This window comes from Pundamilia nyererei, unplaced genomic scaffold (genome assembly GCF_000239375.1).
Source record: "Pundamilia nyererei isolate P.nyererei 1_Seehausen unplaced genomic scaffold, PunNye1.0 scaffold00368, whole genome shotgun sequence".
NCBI lineage: Eukaryota > Metazoa > Chordata > Actinopteri > Cichliformes > Cichlidae > Pundamilia > Pundamilia nyererei.
In genome coordinates, this window is record NW_005187769.1 from 275,538 (window position 1) to 288,687 (window position 13,150).

At 45.2% G+C, this 13,150-nt stretch overlaps 2 protein-coding genes across 4 annotated transcripts in view; both read right to left on the reverse strand.

The window, feature by feature from the left end:
* rfx5 (regulatory factor X, 5) overlaps positions 1 to 3,459 on the reverse strand; it is a 9,328-nt gene extending 5,869 nt beyond the window's left edge. Inside the window, exons 1-8 of one of the 3 annotated variants that reach the window (XM_005752607.1) lie at positions 2,921 to 3,459; positions 1,341 to 1,495; positions 1,175 to 1,208; positions 1,010 to 1,092; positions 775 to 897; positions 547 to 663; positions 374 to 452; positions 79 to 277 (exon numbers count right to left, since the gene is read on the reverse strand). In XM_005752607.1, coding sequence (XP_005752664.1) covers positions 79 to 277; positions 374 to 452; positions 547 to 663; positions 775 to 897; positions 1,010 to 1,092; positions 1,175 to 1,208; positions 1,341 to 1,462 — 757 coding nt within the window. In that variant the 5' untranslated portion in view covers positions 1,463 to 1,495; positions 2,921 to 3,459. The other 2 variants (XM_005752609.1, XM_005752608.1) reach the window with 2 other exon arrangements.
* A 2,308-nt stretch (positions 3,460 to 5,767) lies between these two features.
* Positions 5,768 to 9,414, reverse strand: psmb4 (proteasome 20S subunit beta 4). Its single transcript, XM_005752610.1, has 8 exons — positions 9,241 to 9,414; positions 7,772 to 7,898; positions 7,616 to 7,695; positions 7,375 to 7,521; positions 6,591 to 6,672; positions 6,291 to 6,407; positions 6,121 to 6,209; positions 5,768 to 5,909 (listed from the first exon to the last, which is right to left on the reverse strand). The coding sequence occupies exons 1-8, from the start codon at positions 9,363 to 9,365 to the stop codon at positions 5,897 to 5,899; spliced, it is 780 nt and encodes a 259-aa protein (XP_005752667.1). The 5' UTR covers positions 9,366 to 9,414; the 3' UTR covers positions 5,768 to 5,896.
* Positions 9,415 to 13,150: the final 3,736 nt, after the last annotated feature.

The following is a 13,150-nucleotide window of genomic DNA, read 5'->3' on the forward strand; positions in this document are numbered from 1 at the left end:
ACACACACAGAAACACACACACAGACACACACACACAGACACACACACACACAGACACACACACAGAAACACACAGACCTGCGAGCGCGGCGGAGGACACGAGCTCGGCCTGACTACAGCGAGGGTTGACGATGTGCTCCTGGATCAGGTAGCGAGCGATCTCCACCACCGTGTCGAACGAGCGCTTCAGGATCTTTTGCGCCCAGTCACAAATCAGCTCGCACGCTGCCTCTGTCACTTCCTGTTTGTAGGTCTGGACCAGCTCGGTGAGCTCCGCCTGGAGACGAAGAGGAACAAACAGTATTCATCACCAACAAATTGCAAATAAATATGACTGGTACTGCAGGACACAGGAGTACTGCACTGTGAGTACCGGGTCATTCTTCAGGTCGAGGTTGGGCAGCAGAGGCATGTTGAGGACCGTCTTCCTCCTGATGCCGCTGTAACAGTACGTTTCAGCGGGTTAAGGAAGGCTAAAGGTTACTTCTGGCATTCCTGACCTGAGACTGGGTTCAGGTTTTCTGCACTTTTAATCTGAAAGGATATTTGGACTGTCCTCGGCCTCCGAGCCGTCTCGCTTTGATGTTGGGAAAAATGTCTCTGATGATCTTCCCAAAGTTGGCGGCGCTCAGAGGACGCTGCTGCAGGTTCTCACAGTACCTCCTGCAGGACAGACAGACGCACAGTCAGGAAAGCATCGGAGCGCCATGGCAACCAGATCTATGTCAAACCACCCTTGTTACAGGGTCACTGTGTGTGTGTGTGATTTCTGACTTGTAGGTCTCGTAGACGTCCTGTTTGGGCAGGCAGGTGTCTGAATGCTCCTCCAGGTGACTGCGGATCCAGTTACAGGTGTGAAGCTGGTCGGCCGTGTTAAATGAACTCGAATCGCTGCCGCTGAGAACACAAATTCAAGATTTACAGAGGTTCGCCGTTTCTGACAGAAAAACAACGAATCACAAACTATCAGGATAAAAAACAAAGGAGCAAAACGGAGAAGCAACGTCACCTTTTGTCTCCAGAACTCGGTCCAGAGGGCAGCTGCAGGTACAGGTACAACTTGTCATTGTCAGAGAAACGCTGAACATCTTGCTGTTGAAAAAACCCCACAGTGAATGAACCAGACCTGAGGTGAGCACCAAACCAGACTTTAACCTCACATCAAGTTTCTTACCAGGATCTGCTCTACTTTGGTCTGAACGTGTTTCCTGTAAGAGGACAGAGGACATGCTGATCAGATCCATCACGAACACCACACAGGGACGTCAGAGCTTCAGAAATTCTAATCCCCATTTTCACACACAACCACTTCCTGCTTCATTGCCCTCACTCAGACTTACGAGATGTTGCTCTTCAGTTTCTGCAGCAGCATGCTGGGCTCAGTGTCACCCTCCCCTGTCTCCAGACCGCCCTGGCCCCTCCGGGAGGCCTCGGCCCGTTGGTGACACTGGTCCTCGGACATCAGGACCAACTAACCAATGCTGTGAAACACCATCTGAGAGAGACACACAGGAAAACGCACACTGTAAGGACAAAAGCAGCAACTGAAGCCAGCTTTGTGGATGCTGTCCAGTCCGGGGCCTGCCGTCTGCCTGCAGCGAGCTCTTTATTCATTTTTTTTTTTAAATCTTTGCAGGGTTTGTCTGCAGTTCTCTTCTCAACAAACTCTGCTGTGCGTATTGCAGCCCACTTGTCAACCGATCAAATTGTGTCATCCACGCTCAACAATGTGCAGTCAGGATCTTGGAAGACTGCACGCGGACCCCCCCCCCCCCAATAATGTACATGGACAGACACATTTAAAACCAGCCTGCCCACCTGCAGTTCCTCTGAAGTTCAGCAGAGGGGCCAGCATAGGGTCAGTCCCCACAGACTCCCATAGCTTTCCAGCAGAACTAACCATGTTTAATAAAATATGATGAGACACTAACTGTGTTGAGGAAACAGTTTAAGAACTAATTTGATCAGCTTTGGCCTAAAAATCAACAATTAGTTACTAGGACATCAGGCAGGTGTGGCTCTCAATGCAGTTCACAGTCCTGCTGCAGTCCAGTGTTGGGATCCAGCGGGCCCTGAGGTATCACTGCTGCCCAGCTTTACTATACAGGCCTGCGGGGTCCAGAAACCTCAGAAACCGCCAAACACTTCCCTACTCGGACCCCACTGGGGACTCAGGTTTCACGTCTCGTCCATGCAGGCCCTCGATGCTGATCCAGTTAGAACGGTTTAATTTTACCGTCCAGGTTAAAAAATCTGGATGTAAACAGATGCAATCAACCCACGTTCCGGGTCACAGCTCTGCGGCGGCTGCGCGGCTGGCAGCCCGACCGCGGGCGGTAACGGAGAGACCAACGCCGGCTGTGTTACGGCAATCCCCGGAGCGGGGGAGGAGCAGCACGGAGCCCGCTACCGTTATCGGGAGTCGTCGGTGTGGCCGCAGTGTTTACAGCGCCGGTGGTCATGTGCTGCCATTTACAGCGCGCGCGCGCGCACATACACACACACGAGCCCAGCTGAACATATTACTCCGAAGCTAGCGGGCTAATCCCGTCCTCCGCGTAGCTACCGGAGGCGGCCCAGACTCGGTGGCTGAGTTGTTCTGAACAGATGTTAGAACCGTTTCACGACTGTCATGCGTGCGTGAATCGGCTCCCGGTTAGGATGCCGGTGATGTTCCGGATAACAGACATATACGGGCTACCTGCATGCTAATCATCATAGGGTGGCTCACAAGCTAAGCTAGTAGCTAACTGATAAGCATTAGCTAGTAAGCGCTGAAACAGCCCGTTAAATCGTTTCAGCGCGATCTTTTTCATTTCCAAATAATTCTTGATAATGATACATAAATTCTGTTATTACTGTATGATCCAACAAGCGAAGCCCGCTTCACTATTTATTTTAAAAAAGAAAAAGAAAGTACCTGAGCCAAGATACAGCAAAATTCCCCTTTTCAGATTTTTTTGTGATTGGACGAGTTTGTTATGTCTGCCTGACTACAAACCCAGCGTCTATTCCCATTGGTCAGTTCTCAAAAATCTACCCAGACACCAAAAGCGGGTTTAATCCTATTCGTCGAGTAGAAATGTTTTTAGAACAGGAATTAATTTGATTGGACGCCTTTTCCTGGTCTGCCCAGTTACAAAATAGATGAATTCTTCTGTCGAATTCTGCATAGCAACAGCGAAAGCGAAACCAGCTAATACAAAACGTAAAATTGACATGCATGTAGAAATGTTAGGAAGAAGCAGGGAGCTCAGGTTCTCAAGTCTGAAATGATCATTTAATATTAATAAACTGAATTCTCATTAACCACATAAAGGATATGGTTAAATATTATCTCTAATTGCTTAGGGTATAAAATCTGTTTTTTGCCTACAAACCCCAAGAATTTTATTGTGGATAAAAGATTAATTAAAAAAAAACACATTAGAATAAAGTCAACCATTCAAATGCCATGCTATGGTAAAACTATGTTGAACAGCTGATGCAAATCAGTGATTCTACTTTTACTGAGGACATATTTAGCTGTTTAATCTTCAAGGAAAACAGCTCTTTATTTTGTCACATGAATTTTCCATCATACAAAAGAGAAAGTACACAGAGTAAACAGGAACAGACAGGAAGAGAAAGGTTTGTTAGTGATGCTGAAACCCCTGCCTCTCGTCTTCATTCAAACGCGCTGCAGAGAAACATGAACACAAACATTAGTCACATTTACAGATTGCAAATAAAGCTTTGTTCACGCTGCTTACATATGACTGCTCACCCAACCATCCAGGCTGTCATGTTGTAAAGTTTGCAGACGACACAGCTGTGGTTGGTTGCTTCAGAAACGATGAGACCGGCTACAGGAAGGAGGTGGAACACTTGGAGGACTGGTGCAGGAAAAATCTCTGCTTAAATGACAAGAAGACGAAGGAGAAGATTGTGGACTTGAGGAGGGGAAGATACACACACACACACACCCCTGCACGTTGGAGGATCTGCACTCTAAGTAGTACCCAGCTACAAGTACCTGGGTGCGTACCTAGATAGCAACCTTACCTGGAAAAACACTTCCAGCCTGATCAGGAAGGCTCACCAGAGGCTCTACTTCCTGAGGCAAATGAGATGCGTGGGAATGGAGAGCTCAGTCCTCAACTCCTTTTACAGATGTGCGGTGGAGAGTGTTCTGTGCTCTGGCATCAACGTGTGGCACAGAAACTGCACTGAGGCAGAGAGGAAAGCTCTACACAGGGTGGTGAAGGAGGCAGTGTCCCAACCATCACAGACATATACACCTCCGGATGCAAGACGAGGGCCACCTGTATAGTGAAGGACCCCACTCACCCAGCACACTCACTTCTTGTCCCGCTCCCCTCAAGCAGGAGGCTGAGGAGCATTAAATGCAAAACCACCAGACTGAGAAACAGCTTCATTCCAGAAGCTGTGAGACTTTCTGGATACATAAATGGACAAGAACTGATATTGTAGTACCTTAACCACTACTGACACCGTCACTTTATCAGTGCTGGACATCATGGTCGTTTGCTGCTGTATCTATACTCCATACTGGTACTCAGGTTTTTGCACTCTATTTATTTGTTATTCTGTTTCTTTCACTCCAGGATGTGTGCACATCATTTCATTCCACCTCATGTAAACATGTGATGCGAATGACAATAAAGAATCCTTGAATTCTGTTCATCTGGACGTAGCGTTTTCAGTGGGAGAAACGTTTCGTCATCATCCTGGTGACTTCTTCGGTCTCAGCTAACTGCAGGTTTCCCCAACCTTATAAACAGTACATTTTCATAATATTGGGGAAACCTGCAGTCAGCTCAGACTAGCTAGCAAGCGCTGAAACAGCCCGCTCTTTCTCATTTCCAAATAATTCTTGATAATGATACATAAACCCAGCGTCTATTCCCATTGGTCAGTTCTCAAAAATCTACCCAGTCACCAAAAGCAGGTTTAATCCTATTCGTTGAGTAGAAATGTTTTTAGAACAGAAATTAATTTGATTGGAAGCCTTTTCCTGGTTTGCCCAGTTACAAAATAGACAAATTTTTCTGTCAAATTCTGCGTAGCAGCAGCAAAAGCGAAACCAACTCAAACAAAACAAAGTTGACATGCATGTAGAAGCGTTAGGAAGAAGCAGGGAGCTCAGGTTCTCCAGTCTGAGCATTTTATAATAACTGAATTCTCATTAACCACAAAGGATGTGGTTAAAATATTTACACGATCTCAAATTTCTTAGAGTAAATAATGCTTTTTCCCTACAAACCCCAAGAATTTTAATGTGGATAAAAGACTAATTCCAAAAAGTAAAAAAAACAAAACCCCCATTAACCTCCTAGAACCTGGCGTCCACATATGTGGACATCACATTTTGGGTTATTTAGACCAAAATACTCAATTTTGCTCTACATATCCACTTACAAGGACATTATACTGCTTGTGTTCTATCAACATTTTAAACAAATATCCTCATATGTGGCTCTCATTTTTCTTAGAAACAAAAATTAGGTTTTAAAAAATCTGGTAATTCTTTGTTTTTACATTCATCGGGTCCCAATCAGCCCAAATTTCAAAGAGAAATTAAAAATGCTGCTGTGGAAGAGTTCGGGTCTTAGGAGGTTAAAATAAATTAAACTCTTTAAACCAACGTGCAGTAGTAAAAATCTGTGGAACAGTTGATATAAATCAGTGATTCTACTTTTACTGAGGACAAATTTAACTGTTTCATCTGAAGATAATCTTCAATAATCTGCAGATGACAAATAAACCAAGGAAAACAGCTCTCTTTATTTCTTACATTTATTTTCCATCATACAAAAGAGAAAGTACAGAGTAAACTGGAGCAAACAGGAGGAGAAGGGTTTGTTAGTGATGCTGAGACCGCTGCCACTTCTCTTCATTCAAACCCGCTGCAGAGAAACATGAAGAAAAATGTCAGTCACATCTACAGATTGTAAATAAAGCTTTGTTTGTATCTGATCAACATTTTCATTACAGTGAAGTCAGGTGTTCTGCTTGGTTATGCTATCGACATATCGGTAGTGGTTACTCTCAGAAACAGTTTTTAAACTTGGAGGAAAAATCCCTAACTCTTCCTCGTCTTCTGACCTTTGACCCTACCTGACCATGTGGGCTATGTCCCAGTTGGTTTCAGAAGACAGGGGTCCGAGGATCTCCACGCCCTCTTCGGTGACGATAGCGATCTCGTGCTGAAATGAAACAGAAATAAAATTGTTACTTTCTCCGGATGGCGTCCAGTACACCTGAGTGTGCGCGGCGGTGTGACTTACTCTGTTGTAGGAGCGAGCATCTCTGTAGTACAACACCTTGAGGCACCGCTCCACCAGCTCCCGTGCCTCCTGTTTGGTGATCTCCACCTTGTTCTCCACCACCTCCCTCATCAGAGGCTGCACACAGATTCAACACAGCTTTACTGGCACATGTCCAAACTCAGCACAAACACTCCATCACTGGTCTCCGCGGTAACGCTCTAATGCCTCAACTGTTAGTCAGCTGTATGACCACACCTTAAAAACCTTTAGACATGATTAATCTTCTAAAGCCAGCAGAGCGTTACAGCTGAAACTCACCTGAGCCAAGTATGCACCAAAGCCTGTAGCCACTGTGGGAGCCTCATAAGCCACGCCCAGTTTATCCACGTAACCTAGGAAACTGGAGAGAAGGAAGGTGGCAACCTGGTGAGAGAAGAGCTACTTCCCATTTCAGGTTCACCTCTAGTAGTAGTATTTATTTATTGTCATTGTCAAGAACAATGAAATTGCGTTTGGGGCTTCCATACAACCCAAAAAGAGAAGAAAATAATAAATACCCCTTAAAACCCAAGTGTACATATTTAACCCAGTGTGACTCCAATGCAATAAGACAATCCTTAGCAATAATGTTCGTAGAAATTCAGACAAAGACCTGAGAAACATGACAAAATACAACAATGCAACCCATTCAATATTATTGTACTGTGAGATATGATATCAGATATGATAGTTATCTATTTAAGAAAGAGGGGGGGGGGCAGGAGGGGGAAGAGAATAAAGATATGATGCACCAATGCAGACCAGTTCATTGCTATTAAGAAGTTGGATATGGTTATTGTCCGTGAGAGGGGGGCAGAGAGTTCAGGAGCCTCACAGCCTGTGGATACAGGCTGTTGGCCAGTCTGGATGTTCTGGCCTGTATATGCATCCTGGGAGTTATATACTTCTTTCTTTTTTTTTAAAAAACCGCCGTATCCATGAGCACCAAAAACATAAAACATTAAAGAAACAAAACTGACCTAGAACTAAAAAACAGGCGGTAACAAATACGAATGCAGCTTGACTGGTCTGACCCCAACCACCCCCCCACCCCGAGTCTCACCTCTCCCCGTTGTAGAAGCCGCCGATGACTACGGTATTCCACAGTGGGTTCATGCGGCTGCGGCGGTTGTACATGACGCGGGTGAGCCACGAGTGCACGGCCTTTGGGCTGTAGCTGTGCCCGTCACCTAGCAACTCCTCATCGATACTGACGGAAAACGACACCAGTGAGATGGGAAGGGGGATGTACAAGTGTGTGTATGTGAGTATGCACATACGTGTGTGTGTGTGCGCACGCTTACACCATCTGCTCGATGACCTGTTTCAGGTGTTGGTAGTCGGCGTAGTCGCCCGAGGCTCCCAGGATGGTGCTGTTGTTCACCTGTGGAGGAAACACAAATATTAAAGTTGCTGAAACAAGCAGTCGGTCAGCTGACCTCTGCTGGTGGTGGCATCACCTTCATGAGGCGGGAGATGTTCCTGAAGCGAGCCAGAGAGCCATACGAGCCCAGCATGTCTGCGGCGATCACCACCCCGCCAGTGAATTTCACACCAAGTACCGACGTTCCTGTAACCATCGGGTTCCTGTGGAAGGAGGACGGGGCACGGTTACTTTAAACAAGTCCAATGATGGTGTAATTAGCCTGTGCGATGGAACATGTGAAAACCCAGAGGGCAGAGAGCATGTCCTACTGAGAGGACATCTCAGCTGGCCCTGGCATGCCTCGATGTTCCCCCCAGATAAGCTGGGGCCATTGCCCCGTGGCTCGACTTCAACTAAGCAGAAGAAAATACCTACATGCTTTACTGTCTCGATATTTTAGATGTAGAACTTTTATTGAAGTGGTCGTCATGAATTTTCGAACAGTGTGCATCGCTACTAATGCACGGCACAACACACAAACAACACGCATGTTTCTTCGTTGTCTGGACTATGTGTGTATAGATATATATATTCTAACACACATGCATTGTGAACTTAAATATTTCACAATGCACGATGAAAGGGGTCACACAGTTAAGCAGCATGATTCTGCCTTTGTCCAGTTAATGGGCGTCAATTTTAACTTGCTATCGAAGTGATTCTTACTTTTAGACTAGTCTAATCTTTCTCTTCTTTTACTCAGCTAAGAAACTAGTTGCCAGGAACACGCCTACATGTAACAGAAAATAACTATGCTACCCACAATCCTCTGCTTAAACGTCTGATTGGTGGAGGGCACAGTTACCTTGGAAGTGATAATACACACACACACACACACACACACACACACACACACAGTATGATCTGAACAGAAAGGACTCGGCTAAAGGAGGTCAGAGGTCATTCTCATGGGAGCAGTAGTTCATTCGCCTATAGCCACTCTGGTTAGTTTCTAAAGCATCACTCTGTTGATAAACAGTAAATTGCGCCCTGTGGATAACGTGTCTGCTCTCATTCACCCACCCGTTACCATGGTGACGTAAGCAGACGCACCCTCAGGATGCTGAAAGCTCTGCATGGACAAGCCTGGCTGTATTTCCCGTAAACCTCCACACTGCAGTGACAGATCACTGACGCCTGTCCTCGAGTATTGCTGCCTGGGTCACAATTTTAACCCTGTTAACTCTGAGTGCACGTCCCAAGATGGCGCTAGTGCCAGCAAACAGCAGTGAAGCTGCTCGAGGAACGGGTCCACCCAACTCAACTAAACCTGTTGTTGAAACACCGCACGAGAGCTCAGGCAGACTCAGGTGTGACCCGTGGGTCTCCCGTCGGCGCTGACGTTGCTCAGCGGAAAGGACGGAGAATACCCAGCGTTTAAATCAGTGTAACCCGGCAGTTAGCTTAGCATTAGCTAGCCTCCTCCATGATGATGCAGCACTCAAACCGAAACCCCGAAACCGGCACCGGGACGGCCCCGGAGCAGGACCGCGGCTCACTCACAGTGTGTGTCGGACCGGTCCACAAGCTGTGCCCGGCCCGCTATTGCTGCTCCCGGGGAAGGAGTAAAAGTGTCCCGGCTTCGGACCGTCCTCCCACAGACTCAACTTCACTCCACCACACTCCATGTTAGATACTGCCGGAAGTGACGACAACGCCCCTTCTTTTAGGCGATTAGCCGGTTTGATGTCACAGGATGGTGTTTTACCGCCGCCTACTGACGGGAGGAAACAATACAGCGCGTCAGTAGTGAACCTGAACTAAAGTCTTAAAATATTCTAAAACCATAAATTTTAACTGGAATAATTTCTTAAAATTATAATAAAAGAAAAAACAATTAAAAAAAAACAGCCGTTTACTGGTGTTTCCTGTGTTGCTGCCTCATTCTGATTGTGCTGTTGCTGATTTACCTTTAATTTGAAGATAATGAAAAAGAATATCTTTAAATAGCTTATCTCTGCTCTGATTTAATAACACACAGTGGCAGAGATAAATACTTCAACATCTGTCTTTTCCCAAGTCTGAAAAAATGTGAAGTAGATTCAGATTCTAAATGTGAAAAGGAAAATAATTGTGGACGCAGCCAACTTTTGAGATGAAATTCAGAATAATTTAGAAATACTAAACTGCAACAAATACAGGGTCAAGAGAATGCTATTTCTGAAGTGCAAAACCTTACTGAGTATAGGAGACGGTGACGAGCCAAGGTTCCAGAGAGGGAGGTTTGCCAGGTTGGTAAGCTGAAGGAGGTGAGATATCTGACCTTTTTTTTAAAACTGTAAACATACAAACACGAACATACACGCCGAAAAGGAAGGAACAAGAGGTCGTGGGATGATTATTAACAAAATCAAGTACAATAGTTACTTTTGCAGTAAAAGTTAGAAGCAAAATTGTATGATCCAACTGTACAATCTCACCTAGTCTGCTTCAAGAGCCAAACGATAACACCATTTCTCCCACATTTTCTTCCTGGGTCCTTTGGAGCCTTATAGCACATGTCATTTGCTCTAATGTATGTAACTGTTTCATAACGAAAATAAATAAAATGCCTGTTAAGGGGCATTTCTGAAGCCAGGACTTTGTAATGGCTTTTTTGTTGGCTGCTGACATAACTTTCAGAAGGTATTTATCTGTACTGTTCAAGTGATCTGAAACAAGTTTTACCATGTTGTGGAAAAAGAATGACCAGTAGGACAAGCGAGAAAATGCCCTGAGCGGTGCAGTAAAACAATGGGCTCAAACGCCTTTTCCTCTCCTTCAGGGTCAACCGCAAGCACCGACTCTGCATGGGCTCCACTGGTGGCTGAAGAGATGAGTGGGCGGTGTGGGGACGGACAACAGAGGTGAACTAGCAGGTGCCTTATGGGCCTTGTAGTTCTTTTCAGCTTCCCTTTGCCTCAGGCAGTTGTCAATCGTGAAAGTAAAGGAGGTTAATTCCTCAAAAGAAGCAGGTACACTGGTCTTTCATCTGGTCATTTAGTGCCTGCAAAAATACAGCCCACTGTGATGGTACTCATAACCATTCAATGGTCACTGATCAATGATCATTGATCAATGATCATGGCAGTTTGCATAGAATAATCCTTTAATTGTCCCACAAGGGGAAATTTGGTTGTAACAGTAGCAAAAACACACATATACAAAAAGAACAGGACACAGGTGAGAAACACAACTTTTACATATTTACATCATGGACAATAGTTACCAAAGCAGAGTCCTGTACAGTTATTAAAACTAAAGTACAGATAAGTGGCAAACAGAGCAGGGTACTGAAAGATGTTTAAAGATTTAAGAATATTTAGAATAATTAGAAAAGTGCAGATTGTGTGATTGTACCTGTGCATTAAAAAGTAAACGTGTAACTTCCAAAAAGTTAGCGTATATAAACTGAGAAAAGTAATATGCAGCTATAACAGTAGTAGTTGTTCGGTTGATGAGTGCAGTTACAGCGCTGATGTAAACATCTGTGTTTGTTGGGAGCAGTTCTGATTGTGCAGTCTGACAGCTGCAGGGAGGAAGGGCCTGCAGAAACGCTCCTTCATGCATCGAGCATGCAGCAGTCTGTCACTGAAGCAGCTCTGCAGCAACACTTACATGCATGGGGTGGGAGGCTCTGTCCATCAGAGATGTTATTTTGGCCAGAGTCCTTCTGTCTCCCACCACCTGCACTGGGTCCAGGGTGCATCCCAGAACAGAGCTGGCCTTCCCGATGAGTTTATCCAACCTCTTCCTCTCAGCTGCTGATAAACTGCTGCTCCAACATACCTCACTGTAAAAAATGACAGATGTCACCACAGAGTCATAGAAGGTCTTTAAAAGCGCTCCCTGGACTCCAAATGACCTCAGCCGCCTCAGCAGGTGGAGTCTGCTCTGACCCTTCCTGTAAAGAGCATCAGTGTTGTGGCTCCAGTCCAGTTTATTATTCAGGTGAACACCCAGGTATCTATGAGAGTCCACTATCTCAATGTCCACTCCCTGGATGTTCACCGGTGTCAGTGTGGTGGGTCTGCGTCTCTGGAAGTCCACCACCGGTGGCCACACTAAGAAAAGCAACCACAAACTCAGCTACGCTTGGATTGCCACGACGGGTCAATCATTTCTTGGAAGAACTGCTCTCAGACACTGGATAAGCAAAAGTCTTTTTCAGTTCATTGAAGAAAGCATCATATCGGGAGGAAGCAATAGGATGAAAAGTGAAAAATGCTTTGGCCCACAAAAGCGCTCTTCCCCTCAGTAATCTCCCACCTTAAGAAAGCTTATTGGCATTATCAGGGAAAGAGTGTGACAAGCAGCTTAAGGCTGGGGAACATTGTGATAAGAATCCCCCACAACATCCCAACTCGTGGTTTAAGCAAAACACTGTTGCTAAGCATGCCCACGACGTCGATGTCGATGGATGGACCGTTGGACAGAAGGACATTTAGAAGGATGGATGATGGATGGGTGAACAGTCGAATGGATAGATGGAAGGATGGACAGATGGATGATTGATGGGTGGATGGATGAATGTTGCATGGATAAATGCTTTTATTCCAATTTATAGACCACACTGAAACACCTCGAACGTTCACAGGACTTTTTCCCTTGACATTTCTTCCCCACGGATGTTCTGATATCCATGATCTCACTTTGAAATCCATCAAACCCACTAACCCCATCAAAGCCCAAAGCGGATACCATAGTAAGCCGGCTCTGGACCTCAGCCCACGTGATGCTGCTGATTTATCTGTTTTTGTTTGTGTAATGAAACTGTCGTTTAAAGAAATCAAAGAGAGAGTTCAGGCACACACTGACAGGATGCTTTTATTCATTTCCATTTTTTCTCAGTACACAGAACTCCTGCACAGAATCTCTCACTTTGTGCCCACTTGGTTTTACAGGTGCGGCCAGAGTGACACAGGCGGCTCATTCTGACTGCTTTTATGTCTTAAAGCTGATGAAACCTGATCACATGATAAAAAGTTGATGTAGAATTGTTGAGGTTTTTGTGCTCATGTTTAGTCCTGTGATGACTTCAAGGAATCATGAACATCTCAAACACGAGTCTGACTGAGAATAAGTCAATGAGCTCAACAAAAACCCTTTGTTCTCTGTGTCGTTTGTGGATCCTCCACTGGAGCTCCTGCTGAGACCTCCTTCCACATGGAGCTCTGAGGCTGATTCTGGTCACAGGATGGAGGACACACCTCAGAAGTGCTGATGGCTTTATATGGCCTAATGCTTTAACCTGCAGCAGAGCTGTGAATAAGGTTGCAGGTGTCTCTTTATATTAATAAAGTAATGTGTGTCCATGTGTTAGTCACCGAAGGGAAATTACTCCTCTGCATTTTCCCATTTTGCATTTTCTTTTCCAACTATTTATTTATTTATGAGTGAAGTATGTATGTGTATATATGTATATATTGTACTA

What these genes read in the sequence shown, in the direction of transcription:
- psmb4 (XM_005752610.1), bottom strand. Translation starts at nt 9,365, where the DNA reads ATGGAGTGTGGTGGAGTGAAGTTGAGTCTGTGGGAGGACGGTCCGAAG. An exon ending in TTGGTGCATACTTGGCTCAG is followed by an intron (nt 6,408 to 6,590) that starts GTGAGTTTCAGC and finishes ATCTGTGTGCAG; the next exon opens with CCTCTGATGAGGGAGGTGGT. An exon ending in ATGCTCGCTCCTACAACAGA is followed by an intron (nt 6,210 to 6,290) that starts GTAAGTCACACC and finishes GTTTCATTTCAG; the next exon opens with CACGAGATCGCTATCGTCAC.